The 26,854-nt window shown below is 49.4% G+C and overlaps 1 protein-coding gene across 1 annotated transcript in view; it reads left to right on the forward strand.

Moving 5' to 3' along the window:
• The window catches only part of LOC105697235 (hemicentin-1), a 115,701-nt gene that overhangs the window by 23,671 nt on the left and 65,176 nt on the right, over positions 1 to 26,854 (forward strand). The window contains exon 3 of the mRNA XM_012420369.1: positions 9,947 to 10,131. Within this exon, the coding sequence (XP_012275792.1) occupies positions 9,947 to 10,131 (185 nt within the window). The remainder of the gene's footprint in view (positions 1 to 9,946; positions 10,132 to 26,854) is intronic.

The raw sequence follows: 26,854 nt of genomic DNA on the forward strand, positions 1-26,854 counted from the left end.
CCAGATGGCGCCGGTAACGCGAAAACTTTGATTAGGGGTGGTCACCCCCCCACGGTGACAATTACCCCTCGCGACCATGGGAATAATCATTTGCGCGACCAAGAGTGGCATTAAACTGCCGTCCCAGTCCTCGAAGAAAATCTTATCTGTCCGTTTAGGGATTGTCATCCCCTTTTGCTGGCATAAACCGACCAACTTTCCACCCCCGACGCTGAAATCGATGCTTCCGGGCTCCATCGAAGAAATTCGCGAAGGAACACCGGAAGGGACGAGAAGTGTTTCCTCTTGAAGTTGGAGAGAGGCTTTCACCCTCCCTCCACCCTTTTAAGCACTTTTTGGCGGATCTCCGCACGCGACGCATGTACCTGGAGGAGGGCTTAATTGCAAAGGGTTGAAGATCGTTATCAGGAGTTATTATCTATCCCTTCAGGCTCTACTCTAGGATAGGCTTCCCATCCAGGAATTTGTACCCTCAGGAAGAATCTCGCAAGCATAAACAAAATTAAGCCGGATCCAATGAATTCAGCCACGCGACTCTTTCTCTTGGAGAAACTTTTCGCACCCTCAAGGGCTTAGGGGGCGGGGTGGGCGGAGAGGGGGAAGAGGTTTGTCCCGAGTCGTGGACGAGGAGCAAAACGACGCCAGGCAGTTAGGATTGTTTTATTCATAAGGGAGTACATACCAGTAAGCCGACAATCGGTATTCGAAATCCGTGCAGACCGTGCGAGCGAGCGGGAAGGGGGGGGGCGGGGGTGGAAGACTCGATCTGCTTAAGTTTTATTTACATTTATACACAACCGAGGAATGTAAAAATGCCGGCCGCGCGGATAAAGGCGTCGCCCTTTGTTTCCCGTCATCCATTTATGCATGCCGTATGACGAATGCCACCCCCTGGTCGGGGACGCCTCACCCCCGAGTCGAATCCCCCACCCATCGGGAGCAACTGCATCTTCCACGACCACATGGATTGGCGAGGTGCAAGAAGGACGGTAATGTGGATGTAAATGCACCCTGAAGCCCGCAAGGGGTGGTTCGGAGGTGCATCTGACGGAATAAGTCGGGGGAGGAGGGAAGACGTGTCACGACCGGACGCACAGAGAAACCAACCCCTAGGCTAGAATACGTCACAAGGGATAAACGGGGATACCGAGATAAATAACGAGGGTTGCTCGTCGATTACTGAGATCGCGGCCGCCGTCGTAGCGATTCGTCTAAACCCCCGGAGGGGGCGGATTGTCCCGCACCCCCCGCAAAGACGGCGCGTCCTCAGCGCGGAGATTGAAAACGCCGAATTCGAGGGGTAGGATAATTTCGTCCCTTCCCTGCGATGTGATGAAGTTATCGGCGACAGAGGGGAAATGTTGTATTTAAATCATGGGGGGTTGGACTCTGATGGAGGTCGTGTACGGGCACGGGCACCCTAGTGCCACCTCTTGAGGGGGTAGGACAACAGGGGGAGATGAATATGCGAGGACAGTCGAGGTGGGGGCAGGGCACGTGCGCGCACGCGATTCGCCGACTAAAAGGCTCCACATCTCGGGCGCGAATCTCCGCCGGGGGTTGTTTAGGGTGGATACGGTCTGCCAGTCTTCCGGCGGCGTGTTTTATGCACAGCCCTAACCTAACCTAACCGAACCCACCCTAACCCCACCCTAAGCGGCATAATAAACTTTGGGGGTTAAGTCGTAGCGATTATGTTGGCTGCCAGGAAAACGAGGGGGGAGGGGGGAGGGGACGTCGGTGAATCGACTCCCTCGGGCAACCCTCGAGCGGGACCCCGTCGTAAACCAACGCCTACGGCCCCCCGATGCCGTCTGGCACCTCTGCCGCAATCTTGACAGGGATTTGATTCGAGAACGATTTTCTCCCTCCCCCCTATGTGATGCCACCCTTCCCCCTTCCGAAGGAGTGCGCGATCGGGAGTTGTCGCGCGATTGAATCCCCATTGTGGAAACGAAGCGTCGCGGCGCTCCCCCCCCCCCCCCCCCGAGGGGGAATACTTCACCCCGGGCGCACGTATTTCCGGCACGTAGGGTCCCGGACGTGCGGCCCTACCGCGACGGATCTATCGAGCACTTGCGTCGCACTTGGGGGCACAGGCCCCCCCTTGGAGGGGGCGCGAGATTCCTTAAGCATATATGGGAAAAGGCGACGAAGGTGTTTGCTCCCGTTACCTTGCGGTCTGAAAACGCATTACGGAACCTGACGAGGTCCTTAAGGACGTTTCCAGGATCGCGAATTCGCAGGAAAGGGTGACGCGAGGTTTGGCATGACGTGGCAAGACGCACCCCGTGAAAATTAGGGGTAGGAGTCAAGGGGGCGGGGTGTCCCTTGAAGTTTCTGGCCCCGGTATTGCCGGGGGGTGCATTCCCACTACACCTATGATTATTGGCCGTTGAATGCATACGTATTGGGGGCCGTCAAATTTGCATCCTCTAGCGGACCCCCAGCGGATTTCCCCCCCCCCCCCAGAGAAAATCCGACGCGACCACCCAGGAAGCCCCGATGCACGCGGGATATTCCAGGGAAGTTTTCTTTATCGCTTCGGAGGAGGGAATGGATAGAGGGGATTACTCCAAGTCCTGTAAAAGTACCTCCCTTCTGGAAGAAATATCTTGACGGTCCACGAAATTCTTTCACGCGACTTTTCGAGAAAGGATTCACGACGGAAGCTCGGTATCACCCTCTTGGTGTGGCATTTTGAGCCACACCAAGAGGGTGATACCGAGTTTGTTTAAAAAGTGAAATTTCATGAGCATTGCGTTCTTCCTTAGGACCTCCATAATCACGTGCTGAAATTTCAAATAATTCGGTGCACCCAGCTTGGAAAAAAGTTTCATTAATATTTAGACGTCTTAATACGTATAGAATGGCTCTTTCATGAGACTTTAATTAACAAAATTATCTTCGGAGTATTCGAAAAATTATTAATTTCTTTCCCTGTAGTTTCTTTTTAAGGAGTTACTTTTTAAGGAGTTACGCGAATGATCCTGGATAGGGAGAACTTTCCTCGGAAAAGTCTCGAAGATCCCCAGCTGAAGCTGCGACGCCGGTCGTCTTTGGACGTCGGGCGTGTAGAAATGACGGCCTTCATGGTATCTTGAAACGCGGGAATGAGTAACAGGAGAAAAAAGGAAGTAAATAGGAAAATGCGCCAACACCAGGCGGGAGGGAAATTAATTAAGTAAATTCCTCGACGACGACGCACTGCATTACGAAGGGACGGAGGCCGACATTGCCAGAATTCACCGAGATCTCGAATTCATTTCCAAAGCACCGTGTAAAATTATTGAAAATACGAGGGGGAGAAGAAAAAAAAGACAAAACGACAAAAAACCGCAAATATGGGAGAACTACGACATTTCGTTAACTCCTTTTCCCTCCTCCGCGGAGCGTTCCGTGATTTTTTTTTTTTTTCGGCAGGAGAGAGAAAGGCAAAAAAACCGTCATGGGAATTTTTCGAGAATTAATTGCGAGCAGAAGCTTAAACCGCGCGGCGAGCGGAGCGCCGGTGAAAATTTTTCGGAGATAAATCGTCGTTCGCGGAACAGAATTTTATTCACGGTGCGCCGCGTAGCGACGCGCATTTTCCCGTTTTGTATGTAAAAACACCGCCGGAAGTGGAATAAACCGGTGCTCGGGGGCAAACACTGTAATATTCTTTAGGGAAAAAGAAAAAAAAATCGACGGGACAAGTCCCGAGCGCGGTTTGCCCTTTTCGCGATTTTTTGTCTCTCCCCTTTATATGATGAATGTCTAAGGGCGAGGTGCATCAAGGTGCATCGGGGTGCAAATCGCAGGGGCGCGTCCGCGAGTTGTCACCGCTCGCGATTTAATGGCGGCCGCAGAGCGGCTTCGGACGGCTCGTAATCGGATATTATATTCAGCGAGCGGATTGATATTCCCGTCCCATTATGCCGCGGCATGGATTCCATTTTGAAGAATAATGCGGCGCCCTCGCGGTGTCCCATTGTTATTCGAACGCGGACAGGGGCGAAGGGCGGTGCGAATTTTTTTTTTTCTTTTTTTCCGCCCGCGATTCACCGGGCCCTCGTCGAAGCGGCATGGCGGAACGATCGCCGCCCCCCCAATCGCGAGGAAAAAACCGGCCGAAAAGTGCACTTTGAAAGGGGAAAATGGCGCGAAATGGCACTCCGAGAGGTGGAGGTTATCCCGGAATTCCGCAACTCCTGGCGATGATGCCGCCGTCAGAATTCACACCCTGCGAGTGACGCGTCTCCGACGCGACGCGCCAACTCCGGGGAACTTCCTCCCGAGGGGTTGCACCAGCTCTGCGGGGATGCAACTTGCACTGCAGGTGCAACTTGCACGGCAGGTGCGACGCCCCGTCGTCCTGACGCCGCCACGACTCAGGATGGCGAGTTTCTTAATCACCGGTGGGCGTAATCGGGTAATACCCCGAAACTTCACCTCCTAATGACTAACCTAAGTACGCCACCTGTGACGAATAATTGTAAACACTGAGACACGAAAGAATTAACCATTTTTTTTCTCAGCAATCCGCGTTACTGACGAGGTTACGCCCTTGCCGCAGTAACAATTACGCCAACCGCAGAAATTCCTGCAATTGTCCTATTCTTCCAATTTGGATTTCCTTCGGAAAAGATACTTGGTAAATTAGCAAATTAGCGGTTCGTCTCCGTCGTCATTAAGGGAACGTGAAAGTGCCACCTGAGGGGTCAATCATTTATGATACTTTCTCCGGACTAAGTATACCGAATCGTTTCAAACTTTACAACGTGAATGTGAAGGCTATAAGAATGGTCCTAACACCCATGAAATTTCCATTTCTCATTGAAAATGTATAAAATGTATACACCCAAATTGTGAGAAAAAATGTCAATTTCATGGGCATCGGAGGACCTCCACATTTACTTCGTAAAGTTCCAAAGGATTCTGTATGCTCAGTTCGGAGAGAAGTATCGCAAAAGAGACCTCTTTGACGCCACGTTCGCATCACCTTAATGTCTATTAAATCAAGGGCAACTTTTTACCAAGACTGAATTATTCTTCTGCTCGACTAAGAACGGAAGTAACCGCGAGAAAATAGGAGAAGTCTAGAGGCCAAACGGAGAGATTTAATATTTGCCCTCCCGTGTTCATTTTCGAAGATCCGCCTTTCATAACCCCGGGATATTGGATCTCGCTCGATGCCAGGTTTCCGATTTCTATTTCGAGTTATCAGGGAGGGGGGGGGGGGGGAAGAGTGATTTCGAAACACCCTTAAATCCTGCCCCGATGTTCCTGACGTAACGCCGCGCCCCTTATGAGTGATGCGATCCCAGTTTCCACGGGGTGCAAGAACCCTGGAAACTTACCCCTAGGATGCTGCACCCTCTCCCCCCTCGATATCAGGAACCCTAGGGCTTAACGAAGCTCCGTTCGCTAATCGTTATTAGTTAAATTAGTATACCGGCGAGGTAAACGCGCTGCTCGAAATAAGCGGGAGGATCTACGGGGTGCTCGGGTGCATCCCCTAAGTGCACTATTCCCGAAATTAGGCAGTTGCCAAGAATCGATTCCACCCGAGTCGAAATTTTAGCCCTCTTTAAGCCTGCATAGCCCAAGTTAGACCTCTCTTGGTCCTGTTTCACTCTCTCGAGTCCTCCATTCAACCCTCTACGCGCCACTTTATTCGAATTGACTCGTACTTTAGGCCTACATGTAGAAGAATCGGAAATATCTGCCACTTTTAAGTTGATATGAAAGTGGTATTGTGAAGGTTTTCTCCTAACTGGATGTACCGAATCATTTCAAACCTTACCACATGAACATGGAGACTCTAAGACAGGATCTAATACCCAAGAAATTAAATTCTTATACCAAACTGTAAACGGATTTAAGCAAAAAAATTCTAGTTTTATGGGTGTCAGGACCTTCCTTAAGGACTCCATATTCACGTTGTAAAGTTTGAAACGATTCGGCATACCCAGCTCGGAGAAAAGCTTCACAAACGAAGATCTCTTTGACGCCACTTTCATACCACCTTAAGGTCTGAAGTAGGAATGTCCGTGAAGTTGGCTTCTACTTTATCGAAAATGAAAAAATGCTTTTCTTTTTCGGTACCAAATTGTACTCACTTTTTACCGTGTTGTACCGTCGAAACAATTATCCTAACTTCAATAGTTAATTAACCAATTTAAAAGAATACTAAAGTAGGACCTTGATGAAAGTATATCGTGTCAAAACACATTTAAGGCCGTAATTACAGGACCTAAGTAGGATTGCAATTTCGACTCAGACAGGCAGCTGGTGCAGGGGTAAGATCGATCTTGAGGATTCTGCAGAAATGAATTTTAGGGGGGGGGGGGATGCGGTATTGTCGTTTGGTAGGAGGGGGGCGCTCGAACCCCATTCGGGAGCGGCGAGGCGAATTGGCGAACGGAAACATCGTTAAAATATATCTATGTGTATATGTACGCCTATATGTACATGGACATGTACATTATTTCCGTTAGACGGCGGCTAGCAACCGCGTCGCCACAATTACAATACTTTAATTTTATGCCGGAAGTTAAGCCTCCCCTTAAGAGTCCCAAAAGTGGTTACCGGCATTCCGCCCCTTTCATTCCGCCATTCCTCTCCGCCCGGTTTTCGCGGGCCCTCCACCTTCTGTCTCGACCTCAAACTCTTTCGACCGAAGCTGCCGCATTCATGGGGAGAACCTTCGGTCGACGCCGAGGAATCCTCCCCGAGACTAAGGACCGACCGGACGGGGGTGTCGAGTAATTATTTTAATTTGTTTAGAGGAGCGTCGCGACGTCTCGTCGGGGATGAAGAGTAAATGAGACCTTGAGGAGGCCCGAGGGTGTCGAACCCAGAAATCCTTCACCCCCTTCGATCTTGTTTGTATTGATAAGGAAATTCCTAGCGTGAAATATCGCGCTAATAAATTTATTCCCTGGTGAATAATTGCCATCATTTTTCAACTGAAACAAGATATTTATCCCAAAAGTGAAATTTCGTGAGTTTCAGGACTATCGTCAGGACCTCCATGATCACACGTTAAAGATTCAAATTATTCCGTGCATCTGGTTTTGAGCAATGTTTTATCTATATTTTGACGTTTTGATATATGTGTATGTAATAGTACGACCCTTTCATATCGTCTTAAGGGACTTAGAATTGCTCAGCCCAAGGGATGCCGAGTAATTATTTTAATTTATTTAGAGAGGACGCGACGTTCCCTGCCGGATCGGGAGTGAATGGAGCCTTGAAGGATTCTCCTGAAGAAAACGGTGGAGTACAGGAAGTTTCGGCCGATCCCGGGATCCAATCACTTTTCTCCAACATCCAATTCTGTTAATGCCGGGAACTGTCAGTCGGGTGCGGCAGGTATGCCTTGGCGTGATTTAGATCTCTCCCTATCCCGAGGGAGAGAGGCTCTCCTGTCCTTTCACGAGACTCTCCGACACCGTGTTGGAGGCCTTCGTCGTGTGTTCGTGGACTGAAAACCCAATCGGTGGCCCGCGGGGGCATCCTGCCAATAATCTCGCGCGTGTAGCCGCGTCTTCGGGACCCTGGTCCAGGATCTCCCATTGGATTCCGCTCACGAAGCGATCGGGAAACTTCCCGGCCGGGGAGGAACGAATCTCGAGCATTTCGGGAGCCCTGGACCACTCCGAACGTGTCCATGCTGGACCTGGATCGTCCGGAACAAGGGAAGGGGTGATGGCCTGGGAACTGCACAATTGCACGGTTGCACTTGTCTTCGACCACGTCGGATAGGTCCAGGTAATCCCTGGAAATTAGTGGTCGAAGTAGATTACTGATTTTTTCGAAAATTTTTGGTAACCTGAAAATTTGGGAAGTAAATTACCGAATTATTCCGAGAAATTTTCATGTGTTCTTCGAAATCTGGTAATTTGGCAGGTAACTTATTGAATATTTTCGAGAGATTTTGAAAAATTTTCACTGGGAACTGCACAATTGCACGGTTGCACTTGTCTTCGACCACGTCGGATAGGTCCAGGTAATCCCTGGAAATTAGTGGTTGAAGTAGATTACTGATTTTTTCGAGAAATCATCGAGAATGCTTGGAAGCCTGGACATATTTTCGGTTGTCAATATTTATTGTTGACCGACGTAATAACGATAAAATACCTTATTGTGTACGTAAGAAATTCACAATTCACTAGCGCGTGAGCATTTTTCCGTTTCTTTTATGGTACAGGTAGTAAAGAGCCTTTGTCGCGTACATAACCTGCAGATAACTGCAGAAAAATCGAACGTACTTGGCGGAGATTTCCCGGCATACCGGGATATCTCGCGGCGAGTCCCGATAGGGTTAATATCCGGAAATTCCTGAGAGAAATATCTGTCCTCCCGTCTTCGACAGTTTCCCGGAGGGAACGGCTATATTGGCGGGATCCTCGGTCCATTTTCCCGACACAAAGGAAATTTTCACTGGCGACGCGTTCTCCCACGGTGCCCCATTCCCCCGCGATTTCCCCGATACTCCGTCACAGTTTCCCCCTCGAATTTTGCGATATAACTCGAGGTCGCATATCGGTACAAAAATGGCAGCATACAATCGGCAACTTCCAACCCGACGAAACTCCCCCGCAAATATTTCCCGCCAATGGAAATCCAGTCCCGTCGAAATTTACTCTTCAAGTAGCTTAATAGAATTTCCAGCCGGAGAATGTCCGCTCGGTTTGGAAATATTCCCCGGGATTCGCGACGGCCGAGCCCTGGAATTCACTGCACAAAGGTCGCCGGTTTTATTCGGGGTGCACTGCATCATTGATACATCCAGATTGAAACGGATTGAAAAGTTTCGGCCGATGCTCTTCCCCGTGTATTGGCTATAAAAACCGTATCGAGCGGCGCTCGCGTCGCTGTCAGTCGGGGCTGCACATTTTTTCACTTTTTCCTTTTTTTAATGGAATCCCTCCCCCTACCCGCCCCTCCGTCAATTCATTAGGGGGAACAATGCCGCGACATCGGAGGCAAAAATAATTCCACCGACCCGTGGGTCGCTTTAAGTGCATTCTTTCCCTTCGTCAAAGGGAGCGCCGGCACGCGCAATCTTTTCAGCCGAAGTTATGAATTGTGATAAAAGTGATGCCGCTCGCGGTGAAAAAAAAAAAAACAGAAAAAGAAAAAGCGGGGAGAAAAGAAATTCGTATCTCAGGTGGAGAGCTTTTACAGACTCGTCGGAGGGTTCGTCCCGTGTCTCTAAACGGGAGTTGTTAAACTATTCTGGCTGCGTGCTTGCGAAGAATCGTCCCTCCCCTCTTGGGGTGCCTGTTGTACGCCGAAAGTGTCAAGACTGCATTCTAGGGGAAAATGGCGTTTTTTGTTTTTACGACCCTTTTGTAAAGAGAACGTTGACACATGCTCTGACGGAAAAAATTCATCGAACCGAAGAGATATTTCTTTGAATTGTCCCAAAGAAATACTCAAGCTCAGATTAATTGTCGCAATTCTGAAGGAACGTTGCATTCAATTAATTCGATTCGAAATTATTCTTTGGATTAGCCAAATATTACATCGCTACTGTTTTAAGAAATATTTCTTTGGCTTCGTGAGTTCTTTTTTCTCAGAACGAAGCAAAATCGATGGAAATTTACTGATACTTTTATATACCTCACATGTGAAGTTTCACATTGTAAAACGTAAAATGGGAAAACTACAGATCAGAGAATGTATAAATAACGCGTGACATCGTATATTTACCGTATTAACGTATTTTTACTTAAATTTAATGTAATATTACGTGATATTTTTTTTTCGCTTGGCGTCTAAGAGGTCTCAAAGAGGCAATGCAATTTTACTGCAATTTATCGTGGTATCGAATTGGCCAATTGAAAAGTGTAATTTTATGCGGCGATTTTCATCCGTGTTGGGATTAAATTCTGATCATTTTTGGTGTTCATTTTTTCTAGGGTAACGTTAATAGATTCACTTTTTATCGTTTCAGATACGACGCCCGGTACCGACAGCCTGGTGTTCAGATCCTCGGTACCAGGGCGATCTTCCACCTGGGTAAACCTGCCGAGCTCTGGATCCAAGACACCCACCAGAGCGACGAGGGGGTGTACAGGTGCAGGGTGGACTTTCGTAACTCGCCCACCAGGAATTACAAGGTCAACTTTACCGTCATATGTGAGTACCAAGTTTCCTCCGCGCCGAGTCGAGCTCCAAAGTCGAGAACTCGGGTCGATAAGTCGGGATACAACCAAAGTGAGGCCTAATAAATCACTTTATGAATTATTAATCCCGATGAAATATTAAACAATAAGAGCAGAGATGCGCTAAACCGAAACTGGACTTCTACAAGACAAGGGAAACATTCTTTCATGGGAATTTATGCAAGAGCTTTTATTTTCCTCCCTCAAGGATCGCTCGACTCACCAGGTAAAATTTTCCACGTTTTTCTCTCGCAACTGGACACTGAAAATTCCCTGGAAAATCCAGGAGCGTTCCCTAGGTCGAGGGAAGACAGTATTCATATCTGGTTAGAGCGCAACGAGTACACGAAGGCTGGTAGATATTGTTTCCGCGAAAGCTCGGGCCTTTTAGCACAGGCGTTCCCGATTTGATTTTCCCGGCGTCCACCCTGTGACCGAATTAAGTGACGCAGTCAGTTTTCCTACTAAAGCCCCAAGAATTCGCGATATTCTCCGCCGAATTTTCATCTTTCAGGAAGCTATAGATGGGATGGGGATGAGCTATAAGCTCGACGTCAGGATTTAGTCAAGGGGAAATGGAAAATCATTCACGGGGACGAAATAACGTTTCTTTTTTCTATTACTGTTTACGAAGGTCGGAAGGGACGTCGAAGGACATCCGTTTATCCCCAATTTAGTGGTAATATCCTTTGGCTTGGTTCCTGGGGTAACAGGGCTGGGGGGAGGGGTTCACCAGGAAAGCTCGTTCCTTTCGGCGCAGCGTTTCCGGGCCAATTTATCCAGCACCCACCCCTTGACCGAATTAAGGTCCAAACTCGCTTCCGGTCGACGTCCCTCGGGAATTCGCGACACATCCCTCCTCTCTGGATGAGCTTGCGAAGCAGCGTCAGAATCGAAGCGAAACTTAACCGAGGAGAAAGTAATTCATCGGGGTGGTCTTCGGGAACGAGCGGAGATAGTGGCCGCGCTTAACGGGCCGTAAAGCTCCGGATAATGGCGCCTGGGGGGGTCCTGAGGGAGGGGGGTGGGGGGTTTAGAATTTGACCGGGGTGATCGCGGATTTCTCGAGATCCGGCGGAGAAAGAACGAGGATATGTACGTGATTAATGGAGATATTTCGCTATTTACTGAATAACTTTAACCCTTCCAATAATCTAGAGGGGGCGATTTGATTAGGGGTGGGTTCAAAATTTGCCCGGGGTCATCACGGATTTCTCGAGATCCGGCGAAGAAAATAACATGGAAACGCGATTAACAGGGAAATTGAGTGATTTCATGAAACATAACCTTAACTCATTCGACACTGTAGGGGAGGTGATCCGACTAGGGGTAGATTTAAAATTCGACCTGTGCGATTGCGGATTCCGCGAAATCCGTCCATGAATGAACTATCGACGATTCACGGGGGAATTAAACAATGTAATGAATTCAATGAATTTGATGAATTGACCTCCACCTCTTTGCCGGTCCGAGGGGGCCGCCACTAGGGGATGAAGAGCTCCCTCGCCAGCTTCAAAAGATCCAATGCCGGACGAATATTGCCCGGCGAGTCCTCACCGAAGCTTTTGCCTCGTCCTCGACTTTATTAGAACCGATCGAGCGTACGACCGGCGATCGGCCGAGAGGGTGTCCTCCCAAGACGTGCAAGCTCCCTTGGAAATAAGGTCGCAAGCTCAGAGAGGGAGGACCCCCTCTCCGTTCCGGACCTCAGAAAAGTCGGCGCGGATCCTTCGAGGAGAGATTCTCTAGGGAGTATCGATCATCCCGCAACCCCCTCCCATCTTGACTCAAGACCGGCAGGTTTCCCAGGCTTCCCAGGGATGGTAAAATGTTCTCTTGTCGTAATTTAACGGGCCGTGTCGCCCCGATCGGGAAACTCTGGTCGTGGTCTCCCCGGATGGCGGGGATGACTAACGACCCTTATGGAAAATTCAAATCCGGCTGATCTCGTTATTTTCGGAACGCCCTCTGGAAGAAAGGGGGTCGAGAGAGATTTTTACTACCCCCGTGAAGCGGTGCTCCCTAATTTCATGACGAGCTTCCGCTCGTGACGGATTATCTACTCATTGGCTCCATCCTCCCTGTAATTAGGTTCCGAGGGGATCCAATCATCCGATCGTGTAACTCGTGATCGAGTTTACGTGTATATATATACATTGTTTTTTTCAAAGTATTTACCTCTCTAAAGTGAGATTTGGAGATTTGCAGTCAAATAATAATGTATCGTGATATGATATAATATAATACACAGCACCGAAACGTTCTACTTCGATCTCGCCCAGGTACTCCATGCACTTTGGAAGTGCACTTTAAAAAATGCATGCTCTGCTTGCGGAAATGCCTTTTCGGGGGAAACCTCGTGGGGGTTGGAAAGGACGCCCGTATGGAAAATATAAAAGATTTCCAACTAATTCGCGAACGTGTAGCGAGGAGAAATTTTGAGGCTAAGGGAATGCATCAACAAGGGTGCCGCGAGACGTGCATTCGTGTCGTGAGGGGTCTTCTGGGGGAGGGGGGTGCAGGCCATAGTTCTTCGTTGGGGGCGAAAAATTCGGTCGTTTCGGGGAGGTCTGCGAAAAGGAGGGCGCCCGAAATTCCGGAAGTCGTCCCCCTTTCTGCCGTCTCCGAGGGTAATTTCGCGAAACTCAGCCCCGAACCACGGGGGGTGAGTTTGTGAGGGCGGCGGAATAATATCCACGAGGGGAGGCTCGTATTTCTTGGTTAACCGATCTCCTGGAATATGCAAACTGTCCCCTCTGCCCCTGGCTCGTGGGGCGTGGATGCACCCTTGCAGAAGCGACCCCTAGAGTCGGTCGGTTCCATCCCCAAAATTTCCCCATGAATTCTAGCCCCCTTACCCCATAATCCGACGACTTTGGCGGTGTCGTGCGAGAAACTCGGATGAGCCTTTTCGTTCGCTCCTCGTTCTGCCACCCCTTCTAGGGGGGTGTAAGGTCGCACAAGCACACCTACTTCGAGACGAAGTGTCTCCCCTGAAGAGCCGAACCAATCTGGAAACTTTGAAATGACAAGTCGCATGACTTCTCTTACCCCTTGGAGGAATCTCGGTCGCCTCTACTTCACCCTGAGCGAGAAAATTTACCTTCTAGGCGAAATTAATTACTAAGAAAATATTCCTTCGAATAGTACCAAAGAAATATTTCGTTAATTCAAAGAATGAACTTCACTCAAATACACTCAAACAAATTGTCATCATCTCGAAGTAATGTTGCATCCAATTTATTCGAGTTTATTTGAGTCAAATAATTATTCTTTGAATTAACAAAATATTTCATAGGTAATATGAATTTTTCTCTCAGTGTACCGTTCTTTTTTTAATAAAGTCTTGCATTAGACGTAGATGGGCGAATTTTTTACCACGCGTTAACGAAAGTCGAAGTTAAGGGTGAGTTCACGTTCCCACGCGATCTTCGAGTCAAAGGGGTGGGATTAATGCAGAATCGCATCCCCGACGAAATATTCGCATTCCCCTGTTTTGCCAACATGTCACCGAAGCTCGCCTCGAGAGCATCCCCCGAAGTTTCGCAAGTAGGACCGCGAGTCAGGAGGGTGCATCCTCAAAAGTCACCCCTAGGGGTGAATCTCCATTCTCGGGTGACCCCAAAATCGGCAGAGCTCGACTTACGACGAAGGCCTTCCACAATGTCGCCACCGGATACGAATTCCAACTTCTGCACCCCCTTTCTCCCCTCGAGGGGGGTTTTCGCGAATTCATCGAAAGTCGCTCCCACGACCGGAAGTCCGACCGCGTCCACCCTTAGTGGCCGACCAGATTGATGGGGCTCCACTTGGCGGAATGGAAACGACTGAAGAAAGTTGGTCCCTTTGTCATCCCTTAGGTCTGATCTCGCCACTCAGGGGGATGCTGGACATCGTCCCCTCCCCCCAGTCTTATTCGCAGGGGGTGGGCGCGAAGTCTCATTCGGGGTTGATGTCGCGTCCGAACGGAAAAAAGTCGTGAATCAGCCGAAACGGCCGTCGATGATGAATTGGAGAATCGATCGGCAAAAACCTTTTTTTCTGACACGGCGGTTCGGCAATTTTCCCTCCCTGGACAATTTCGTGATTCCATGGCTCTATGGGGTGCGAAATCGGCGCCGGATAAACAGAAAAGGGTGCTTTGCAATGCGAGGTTCATTTTTTTTTTTGGGATTAGAGTTCATGGTTCCACTCTGCTCTAAAACCACCCCAATTATATGTAGTCCGACTTTTCACGAGGAAAAGATCTTCCGAAGGGTTGTTCATCCAGGAAACCATGGACTTTTAATGCTCAAATTCACGTGTAAATTAGCTGTAAATCGCAAAGATAAATCACTGAAATGTTCTCACAATTTTATGGCCAATCGTCAATTGTTGCCAAATCACATTGCTGTTGATCATATGCAGTCAATGGGAATCGGTCCTCAAAGAAGAAGATAGTTTTCACAGATTTTTTAATGGATGGCTCCTTGTAGCAATTACTGCGACCAAAGCGGCAACATTATTACTTAAAATTTCCTTCATCCAGAATGTTTACAAATCCAATATGGCGAGACTTGGGTTTAGATTTCTATCCCTCCTTCTGATATTAACTTAAAATTTAGCAAAACTTGAAAATTTAAAGTGAAAGTGGATCCCTATCTCGAAGGTGGCTTTAGATTCAAGGAGCGCCATTTTGAGAGTCTGGAAGAGTCGTTTAGATTTTAACCCCTTCAGGGGAAAGGCATCTTATCGGTCAATTGCCGTCCCTCGGCACTCAAGATTACAATCTCCGATAAAAATATCGAAGAAACCGGGGCTATCGGTGTAACGAAAAATTTATGTCGGCGGACATTACGGGAAAAAATGGGACTTTTACGGCCTGGATAAGCTCCAGTCTTCCCTCGTCCTTCGCCCCGAGGGTGGTTCCATCTCTCCGTTTGAAAATTTCACTGACAATTTGGCTCGATGGGACGAGGGGGAATCCGACTTTCGGTGTCCAAGACTCTGTCCTATAAAAAGGGAGAAAAGTGGCATTGCGATCATTCCTCGATTTAATGGAGTCGGTATAAAAAGTTCACATATGTCGATGATAACGCGGAAGACGTCGACCCTCCGTTAAATTGATCCACGAGGAGGAGGACACCGTAATCCCCCGTAGCAGGAATCAATTGGATTTTTTTTCGTCCCCCCTATCGGGGGGGGGGGAATATATCCCCTCGTATAAATCGAAGCCGGCCATCGAAAACTCGTAAAAGATCACTCGATCGGATATGCGCGATCGTTTCTCGCTTAATAGCCGATCCACGATACGGAAAAGATGGGCCGAAAAGAGGGGGTGAGATTTACGGACTCGCCCCCCAAGACTCACCCCCCGTGGACTCACTCCCTGAAACATTCGCCGCTCCCCTGAACCTAGTGGGGCGCGAACCAAGAATGGATGGGCTTCTGAAACTTTAATTCTTCACGCTTTTTCTCCCATCCCGCCACCCTACGTGTAAATGCGAGCAGACGCACCCCCTGTCGCGGATATTCGATTATCCTCCGCAAACACCCTTAAGAAATTGCCACCCTCTCTCCCTCGATAATGGCGGACGGAACGAAAGGCCCCGAGTTTACCCTAATTATTTCTCTGAGTTTCCAGCCCCCGATAGCGATCTCGGCCAGTTTTTCTGCATTTAATCCCGAAATTAGGAATTCAAATTCATGGAGGGTGTACCTAACCTCGTCTACCAGGTCCTTTAGACGTATGGTCGAAATTCCTGTACAGAGGCATGCCATAGTAGACCAAACGTACATACCTACGTATTGTTCTCGAGCGGAAATCATCTTCTCGTGCTTCGAAATCTTGCATCCCGCTGGTCGTTAATTCCGTCTGCAGACGTTTCAGTCTAATTTAGCCCGTCAAGAACTTCGAAGTCCACATTTCTCTCGGAACTTGGAGGGGGTCAAAGGTTATGGAAGGTAACCAGGCTTTTGACCGAGGCAGGAAAAGGGCCAAAGTGGCATCAGGGCTGTTAAGGGGCAGTCGATAGTGAGCCCCGTTAAAGAGGGGTCGCAGCCACCCCCGAAGTTGTCGTCAAGTTGCGGCCGGAATTCCGCTCGCGTTTAACCGCCGGTAATGGAAGATCGGTTCCTCGGACGTTCCGTAACAGGATCCGATCAGGATCCCGGGCATTCCATTAAGACGAGGGCCCATATCGTCGGCTCGCCATTTTGGACGGAGTCTAGAACTCAGAGGAGCCCCAAATCGGAATTAGCCCCAATGCTCTCGAAGTCGAGTCGAAATTAGGTGGAAACTGTGGTGACCATCCCCCTTAAGCCAGGTCTTACAACTTCCAAGGCACACAAACGAGGGGGTGGTGGGTGGGGTTCCAAAGGAAAGCTCTTGCGTGTTTCACGTGACCTGGGATCTTCCAAGCTCAGCTTTTTTCGCGAGAAACCCCGACACGGTGTCTTGACTTATGACGAAGCGCTCGTCCAGATTCCCCCTGCAGGGGGAGAATTTACTGTGAACAGGGGGGAGGGGGGGGCTAAGGGGGGCTTACGTGACTTATAGCTTTTTAATCGCATACGAGACGGATAAGCTCCCTGGTCCCTGGGATGCTGGAGGTAGTGATGCTGTAGCTTTTCTGCCTTCTGTTGGGAGGAGCTCGAGAAACCCACCCCCTGGGGTGCGGAATTATTTACCCCCGACCTGGAAGACGCGAATTTCAGGGGCGCGTCGCCTTGAAGAAGCCTCTTCATCCGTTCCTTTTCTTCTTGGACTAATTTCGAAGTCCCTTGTCTGTTACTAGGATTGCTTGTGCGAGTGCATTGTAACTTGCAACGTGCAATGTTTGACTTCTCAAGGAGGGGGGCACTCTGGTGAAAGGTGGACTTCAGGGTCCGGCGCGAAGTGCTCTTCGGAGCTATCGACCGATGCGCGACCTGGTGCTTACTAAACGAGGTCTTCTGGTACAGGCGAGCAAGTGCAGGAGGCACCTCGGGCGAGTATGATGCACTTTCAGCAGTGATATGTCACAGACACCGATATTTACCCCGACTGGTCAGTCGATTCCCACTTCTTCCGTATAGAAATATTTTGTAAATGCAAAGGATAATTACTTGACTGAAATGAACTCGAATAAATTGGATGCAAGGTTAATTCGAGGTGATGACAATTTACTTTCAGTTTATTTCAGACAATTAATCGTTCCTTGAATTAATAATTAATATTTCTCCGGTACTATTGAAAGGATGTTTCTTTGATTCTAGGGAATTATTTTCTCAGGGTAGGGGGCACAATCCAGGGGGGCTGGTCGAGGGGGCACGGAATCCCACTTTCTCGGATCGATGGGAAACGGCGCATTTTACGGGGTCGTAAATGCACAATGTCCTCGTACGTCAGCTCCTTTTACCGAGGGAATATGGCATGCCGACACGTACTCCGCCCATTCACTCCAGGGTGTCCGCGAGTCCACGTGGGGCAAATCACCCCGCGTGGGGCAAATCACCCCGCGTGGGTCTATGACCCCCCGCGACGCCGCTAAGGCCTCTCACGAACCTCGCATAAAGTATCGCTGGAAACATGCGAGTGTCCGCATCTGGTAGAAGGATTGTCTTCCTCCATTTTCCGCAGCAGTTCCTCGTCGCTCCCTCGTTTTCCCTGCCGAGTCGGGCCTCTCTCTCGCACCCACGCGTCCGTCGCTCGCTCCCTCTCGCTCCCACTCACGGCGACCCCGACCCGACTGCAATAAATCCTCGTCTCGTCGCGTCTTCGTCCCGCGATCGTAAATCCTTCGCGAAACGTTATCGAGGCATGACTCGGAGTTGGCCCCCCTTACGCTCTCGGTAACCGAGTTTTTCGAGCTTCGACGGATTTGACCTATGGGGAGGGTGGAAAGAGAGGAAAACGAAGAGAACTCGGCTTCCCGGTCCATGGCGTCGGCACGGGGAATGGGATTAGCAGATTACCGAGTAATGCACTCGATTCAGCAACGAGTAAAAGGCACTCATCACGGTAATCGTACTCATTTTCGCTTTACCACGTGTTAACTTTGTAATTCATTTACTGGGAGCGATGCAATTGCATAAGGCGCGCGTACCCAGTAAAAACAAAAAAATTGTATAAAACCAAGGAAACATTCTGTTAATCGGAAAAACAATTATTTAACTCAAATAAACTCAAGTAAATTGCCATCATTCCGAAGGAACTTTCCATCCGATTTATCCGAGTCAAATAATTATTCCTTGAATTAACAAGAAATCTTCTCAATAATTGTACTCGTTTGTAACTTATCGCATATCGTAATATCGCGTTGCACCAGCTAGGAGCGATGCAATTGCATAAGCCGCGCATTGATATCATTGAGGGACAGCTTTTCAATTAACGCCGTTTCGGAGGGAGGAGAAATTGATATCTTCGATTCAGAAAGAAAGAGGACCTCGTCCAGTGACAGGCGATACCTCTCGTCGATATCGCATTGCCGCAAGAGATACAATTGCGAGATCGTCAGCTGCGCATCTGGGATGCCAGCGGGGCTGGATGCAGTTACGTCGCGAAATTGCATTCCCGTTGCATAACGCACATACCTTGCACGTGTACACCCCCCCGGTGTATATTTTCTCTGTCTCGTCCCGATTACAAAAAATCGTCCTTCATCGAAAGTGTCAGAGAACTGCATCGCGCGTTCATTAATTTAAATCGGTGACAACTATTTATGGATTTTGAACGGTTAGTAATTTAATATCGCACCAAGGTTCATTGATTTAGTAGCGCACTGAGAAAAGATCAGTTGACTGAAAGAAATACATACTGTTAATGTATACATCGTAGCCTGAATCAGGTATAATTGCAAGAAACAATTCGTTGAGAGGGAAAATCGACCGTTGTTGATTTAAACAAATTTCGAACAAAATATTGCTGTTGCGATACATATTTCCTGAGTCAACGCGGAAGAGAAGAAATTTGCCCTGTAAGGAATAGCGATGCTTTCGTTTTTTTACGTGATGCTACCCTTCTTTTCTCGGGGCGGTGATAACGATATTATCAGCTTCCGATAGGTTTTCGGGATCCTTTCGCTGCCGGAGGATCCTGGATCCGCAGGACTCGGTAAATCTCGCATCGACGAGCCATTCTCGACGTAATATCGAGGGTGAGTCTCGAGGGGGCAAATGGCGAATTTTACGTGCGCCATAAACGAAGGGCGTCTGGGATCGCGGGGTTTTCATCAAGTCCTGCGCCTTTACCGGATACGGCTTCGCCGCAGGACCTCCGGGACGAAACCGCGGGGTAGTTTCGCGGGGGTGTGCTCCTTGGAAACTACCCAGGCGACGTCGCATCTGCTCGCGAAAACAGATAAATCTTACCCCCTCGGCCGTTTATGGCCACGTATCTGGGACGGTACATTACGTACACTCATGCGCGTCCAACGGTGCAACGTATGACACACGCACACCACCCACGTGTGGCCGCCTTAATGCGCCCCTGATGCACGAGACAAAACGTCGGTGTCGTCATTATCACCCCTCCTACCGTTAAGGGGTGCACGCGGTGCACGCGTCTTGTTATAAAGCGCTCGCTGATAAGACATTGTCTGTACGTTTTAAAATGTCGGTGGTTTAGGTGAAATCGGAATTAAATTATAGAACAGTAGAGAATGAGGGTGTTGTTTTAATGGTGCCTTGATTTTGTGTTTGAATTTACTCGATATAGGATAATAAAGCGAACGCTTCATTATAAGACGCGTGCTTCTTATCTCAGGAGTGTAAAAAAGAAATATCCAGAGATGTCATATCAACGGTGCCTCGAGTTTTATCAGAAACTTCACCCTGTGGGCATGGAAAGTCAGGAGACGCAACGACTCCGGAAGTCCCTGAGAGAGTCCTGATCCCCCAGGACGAAGATCTAGGATTCCGAGAGCGCTATAAATCCCCCATCGACGGACCGTTCCTGGTGTAATTTCGGGAGATCCGGAGGGTTGGGGGAGGGGGTGGGAATGGCAAATTTAACGCGAGCCATAAACGAAGGGCCTGGTGGGTTTTCATCAGGGTCTTCCTGGCGCGGATACGGCGTTGCCGCAGGATCCGCGGTTAAGCATGGAGCCGGGGGTAGTTTCCCCATTCCCATCCCCTAGGAACCACCCCTCGGGCACCACCCCTTGGGAACCATCCCCAGTACGGCGCATCTGCTCGAGCGGGGCGGACGAATCGCGCGTCGTCGCTTGTTTGCGGGTCGCATATCTCAGGCATTAAGTAAGGCGCGCCTCCTATGCAGGATGCACCGAGTGCACGTATGAGGCACTTCTCCCCGGGTTACTTGGGGCGTAACGCGATTTTAGATGCACTCGATGCGTGACGCGAGATGCCGCCATCGTTGGCAGCTGCGGAATACGCGAAGTGCACGCGACGCACCCTTAGGCGCACTTAAGGCGGCCGTATCATCCTGATCGGCGTTGACGTCCTCGTCGCCCCCCACGGCGAGGACCGAAAGTGGCCTTTTTACCGAATGTTTACGCCCTCCGATGAATAATGCCGTGGAAAGCGCGAATTTACGCGCCCCGGGACGGCCTTTATGGGACGAGCGGAATGTATATTCGCCTCGTATGACAAAGTGGGGATTAGGTGTGAAGTATAAGTCGTAAACCCCTGGAGGGCCGCGAATGACCGATCGAAGGTACTCGCTCCCTGGAGGGAATTTTTTTTTCCCACAGTGATAACGGAGATCGAAACTGCTCGTCGTTTTTCTTTATCTTGGAGGAAAATCTGGGGAAGTTTATAGACATTTTTAACATTTTGTATAAAATATGAAATTGTACGGGTATCAGGACCTTCTTTACAGCCTCTATATTCATGTTGTAAAATTTCATACGATTCGGTACACCGGTCGGAGAAAATTTTCATGAACGATTGACCCCTCAGGTGCCGCTTTCACATCCCTTTAAGGATATTTATGTCGAAATACAGGAATCCTCTTGCAATCTGTTTGTACTCGTCCCGTCCATTAATTTCTGGGTAAAGTTTCGTTTCGCGTTCATTTGACGACACGGAGGGGCTGGAGGAGGGAGCTCTAAGTTGCCCCCCCCCCCCCAAAAAACCCCCGAAGGACTCGCTCCACCTTCCGCAGCAAAAACACGAACCAGAGAGGGGAACCGACGGTTCTGCGGGTGCGGAACTGCATCTTCGTCCTCGGGGGCATAGAGGATGCAGCTGCAGCTGCAGCCCCGGCGTGTAGCGCGAAAGGGCTGCGCCGGAACAGTGGCAGCTTTATGACGACATTGCGAGTAAACCGACAAACCACCCCCTTTCTCAACCCCTTCTTACCCCAGGTCGAGCAAACTTCCCGAATTATTGCGTTGCCGCTCCTACTTAAGGCTCCTTCTCGCAACCCCCGCGACGCGTTGCATCCGATCAATCTCGGTGTACCCTGAGCCTGCAGCCGCTCTGATAAGGACTGGAACGTGATACCTCGAAGACAAAGGGGGCGCCATGAGACAGGAAGAAACCTCCGTTCCCGTAATTCGCGGCAAGAAAACCGAGAACATGGACGCGAACCAGGGAGAACCTGAAGAGGGCACTTCAGATGTCCTCCATGGATGGGAAAATTTTCTGCAAGCCTTGAAGTGGGTTTACTGAGTATCACGAGAAGGGATGTCTCGTAAGAGACATGATATCCTTGAATAAAATGGAAAACTCAGGATTCAGATTTCACCGAGGTACGAAGAGAAGGATATCTTGTAAGAATCTCGAAATCCTTGAAAAAAAGTTGGAGCCCATAATTAAGGATTTACATTTTTTTTAAATACAAAAGGAAGGGGGGATACCTTATTAGAGACATTTCTTTGAAATTCAGGCTTCTGGTTTTAACAAGAAAGTAGGGGACATCTTATAAGGGTGATGAAGTCCTTGGATAAAAATTGGACGACAAGATACAGGATACCCCTGTGGTTTCGAACACCAGGACATCGTCGGTTGATCACGTCAGGGGTAATTGCGTCCGCTGATGCAGGCTTTCACCAAACCCCCTTTCCCCTCCAATTTGGAGCACCCCTCCCCCACCCATGGGATGATCCCCTACGGGATGTCTTCGGAACTTGCCGAACCGTCCTAATTCCAGGATGGATACGCCAAGGAAGGATGAAAAAATCCTCCCAATTCATCAGACTTTGCCCGCCCCTGCGGGGGGTGGTTGACGTCTCCGGCATCCGCAAGCTCATCCATCTGCCGCTTGGTATGCGACGTCGAGCTCGAGGAAACTTCTCCAAGGATCTTGCCTTAAGCCTCGAGGAGCAGCCAAACGTAGCGAAGAGAGTCCTTCAAGGGTCGAAGGGAACAAAAACAGTCACCCTGCTCCTGTTTTCTATATGGAGTCCTTAAAAGAGATGCCCACGACATCAGAACCCCCACGGAACGATAGGTATAACATACGCATACTAGATATGTATGGAATACCCATGCATCTATAATAAATCTATATCATTCATATACACTAGCTATACTGAAGATAGATATCTATTTTACGTACACAAATCTATATCACGTATCTCTCGGATGCTACTTTCAAATCCTTTTAAGGGTCTGTATGCATCCCTTAGTTCACTACATAAAGGGTGCCTCCAGCCCATCGATACATCGATTCTGAATAAAAAATAGGGAAAGGTCAGAAAAAACCAGGACTTCCTCGAGATGCATTCGACACCCTTTCGTCGCCCCCTCTCCAGGGGGTGGAACTCCCCCTCGCCCCCGTCGACGTTGGTGTCGGCTTGAAGTAAACCTTAGTAAATCTCAATTTCCGCGTGTCGGGATTTTCTGCCGTAAAGATGGCTGCCGGAAACGCGATCCAGCATGGACCCTGCGACCAAGGAAGCCTTGAAGAGACAACCAACGCCCCACGGGGGAAATGGACCTCCATTGACGTCTCGTGGGAATTGATAAGAACGTTTTCTTATCAATTTTCTCGCGACAAGGCTCCAGAAAATGGCGATTTGTCCGGTTGGAGGAGAGCTGCGCACTGAGGGCTCGTGAAGAACGAGGAAGCAAGTTTTCGATACCCTTTTGAAACCTCCTGGGAAGAACACGTACGAGGCGGGATGTAAGAACGCACGTCCAATCGACAAATCTCTTCTCGAAATCGCGTTTCTCTCTCGCTGCCCTGTCAGAACCCTGGGGGGTGGAACGCCCCCGGAGGGAACACCTCCTGACGATTTCCGCGGCCCCACACCCCCATTACGCACGTCCTCCCCCCTGGAATTCAATAAATTGGAGCAGGTACCTGCACCACCTCCTTGCACCTCGATGCACCTGCAGTCGCGGACGCAGGTGCGGCGTGTGGCCTTAATCCCTGAAAAAATTACGATTACAGGGCCAATATTTAAATGACCTATCCGCTGCAGGATGATCGGATAACAAATGGCTTATCGCCCAACTGCAGTTCCCGTTCTTTATCCTTCGATCCTGCGATTCGTTCCTTCCCCAGGACTCGTTGCGGACGAGCCATGGTGTCGCTGCTGGAGATTTAATTTGGAAATGAAATCCAAAGGGCCGACTTTTGATGGCGCCAGATTTTTACATCGTAAAGGACCTCTGCAAATCTCGTTCGAGCGAAAACTTGATACCGGTCTGCAAATATCCCCTTTGGCCGAGTGCATCGTTGCAGCCGATGCACCACTCTGCACACGTGGACAGAATTTGTAAATACGTATTTGTATATTCGATGGAAGGACATCAGAGCCAGGACCGTCAGAGAAAAAAAAAATCATCGAACCATAGAAATATTTCGTTGCATAGTACCGAAGAAATATTTTGATAATTTAAAGAATTATTTGCCTCGGAATGATTATCTGAGAACGAAATGTATGTCAACAATATATATTTGTTTCATTCAACTAATTCTTTGTCTCGGGGTGAATTTACTCGCTCTTTACGTGCCGTCTATCCTTCTCCCATATTTTTTGTTTCACTCCGCCGGCTCGATGTTGGGAAATTCGATGCAGGGAGATTAATCCTTTTTTATTCATTCTTTCCACGAAGCAACGCATCGCCCGCGGCAAAGAGGTTGCAATTTAGGGATGATAACTTGGTATCTTTGCAGAATGAGGGGGGAGGTTATTCCGGAATACGGAAATTGTTTGATGGCTCTGGGAACGTACGTATCGCTATCAATATGATAACGCTCACGAGGATTGACGGCGTTTGAAGGGATATTACGGAAGGATGAAAGCTCGTTCTATGGAACCCTCTTCCCGATGCAATTCGAGAAACGTTCAGCTCGCGTCGGACGGTTGGCGTTTGCTGTTCGCAATAAGATGGGCGGTTCGTTTGTTTCGGTAATTGGGAGAAGTGCTGGCTTTTTTGGGGATGTGCCAGGACTTGGGTGGAAAAGGATCTCGGCAAGGACCTCTTCAGGCCGAGTCGAAAAGAGCGGTCGGTTAACTCGCGCCGAGGACTCTTCTTGGGGGGGCACGCGTTATGCCTGAGTTATTGTAATCGTCGAAGACGGTCTTGGCAGAGCACGAGACGATCTATGGCCTTCTCGTAGACCTTGAAGAGTGGGCCGCCGCCGAGCCGGAGGAGCTCGCCAGGGCGCCCCAGGAACGTGGACGCCATTTTTCACGTCCGACGGCCTCCGGGATTGCGTGCGACTGCGCGAGGAATTATGCATGCTGCTATGCGCTCAGGGTGGCGTGAAACGCGAGAAATTTCATCGATATGAATTATCGGTTGCAGAATTCATGTAACCGGCGTGTCTTTTAAACTGCGAATATACATTAAATCATTGTGTAACAGTCATTTAGTCATCATTTTTCCACCGTGTTTCACGCGATCCGACACTCTTCCGGCATAGGCTGGACTTGTTCCTTAGGAGGGCTTGCACCCTTTACGTTCCTTTTATGTACATAATTTTTTTCGCACCTGCCGTCACTTCACCCCAACGAGGAAGATTCTTCCCTTCAAATTAGTCTATCGAACGAGCCCGTACCCGCCATACACACGAGGAAGCCATTCATGACCGCCAGTGTACCCTACCGCTGGAGTACATGAAGAAGTATATATATTACCCACTGAGGAGGGTCATCCATCCGGCCGAACTAAGGAGCGGGCGGGAATAGGGACGCGGGCCTAGCGCCACGCCGCGCCGACCCGAAACGTGAGGCGACTGCCTCCCGGGTTCCGCCCGCCTCCCTTGCCAGCGGAATAAAACCGTCAACTTTCGGCCTGCGAGGCAATTTCCACGAGTGTGGGCTCCGCTCCTCTCTCGAAGGAGCAAAGGAGGGCGGAAGGGCGCCTCTCAATTTCACGAGACGTCGAATCGTAACGAAACCGTAACGAAACCCCGACGTCCGCCTCGATAAATCCGATAGGCGCTCGAACGTTAGGTTAGGTTAGGGTAGATTCGTTAATCGGGGGTTTAACGTCCCGAGGCGTGGTAAGGCATTACTCTTGGCTAACGGGCCGTGTTGCGACCCTATTAGCAATATATTTTCCGCGCTCCGCAGAGCCTTGCGGCCGATCCGCCCGGTTCCGTCGCTCGATCGCGTTTACACGGTGTCGCTGAAAGGGCCCGGACGCCGGCGGTCGCTTTTTATCCGCCCACCCGGCACTTCCTTCCGCCCACCCCGCCCGCCACCTGCGACCTGTCGCTGAAGATCGAGGGGGCTAGTCGAGCAAAAAAGGGGGCCATTTACGACTCCCTTAACGTGGCTTATCTAGAAATCGGCGACACTCCTCCGCCTCTCGGAAAATCATCCTAGCCTGGCTATTGTTCCCCAAAGATGGGACAGGACCTCTTCCCCATTGTCCTAGGAGGGGCTGGGGATATCCCCGTATCCTACACCTGCAACTGCAGTAACCGAGAGGACTCGTGGGGTCCATGGGGGAGATCAACCCCTCTTAACACGATCTGACGTCTCGAGTTCCCTCGATTTTTTATTAGAAAAAGTGATATTAAAATCGCTACTCGTAATTATTTTTCATTTTCCGGTATGAAAAAAATAATAAAGAATAATTTAGAGTCAAAAGTTGCATTTTCGTGCGTACTGGCCGGGCTCTGATTTTCCTTTAATGGAGGTTTTACCGTGCTCTATACAAGGGGTGGGTAATATATGTACGCGTACGGATGGCGCATAATTGAATTTATTTGAAAACGAATCCGAGTCTTTTAATTGGTATCCCGTCCCGGCATTGCGCGCGAATAACATTTCCCTAGGTTCGTTTAGTCATTTTCTCTGGGTTCGATTAACGAGCTTGTTTCGAATGCCAGTTGCAACGCAAAGTGCACTTGGCCGGATTAATTATTTCGGTGCTTTAACGGGAGGGGTGTAAAAAATGCACGCCGGGGAGTGAATACGCCCGTGACGGTAACGATAGGTGTAACCGAGGTCTTGCAGGACTCGCATTCTCTATGGGGGGCTATTATTCCGTATTACGCCGTGAATCAATTATCCGACAATGACAATACGTATCGCGCGAGAGCATCCTCGTTCAATTCTCCTTTAATCGTAACTCCGTTTTAATGAATGGAACGATGCGCCGCTCGTATTACACGGCAGGGCCGTTGTGGCGATAACGACTGCGCGTGTTCCCCGAAACAAGGGATGCCATTCCCTGCAAACGACCCGGACGATGCACACCCTCCACCGGGACGGCAGTGTCGAATTACCGGAATTACACTCGCCGTTAAGGAAGCAACGGTTCAGAAAAATTAACCGACCTCGATTTCCCGAACGGGCCCTTCGACG

This window comes from Orussus abietinus, unplaced genomic scaffold (genome assembly GCF_000612105.2).
Source record: "Orussus abietinus isolate OABI.00-Male unplaced genomic scaffold, Oabi_2.0 scaffold110, whole genome shotgun sequence".
Taxonomy (NCBI): Eukaryota; Metazoa; Arthropoda; class Insecta; order Hymenoptera; family Orussidae; genus Orussus; species Orussus abietinus.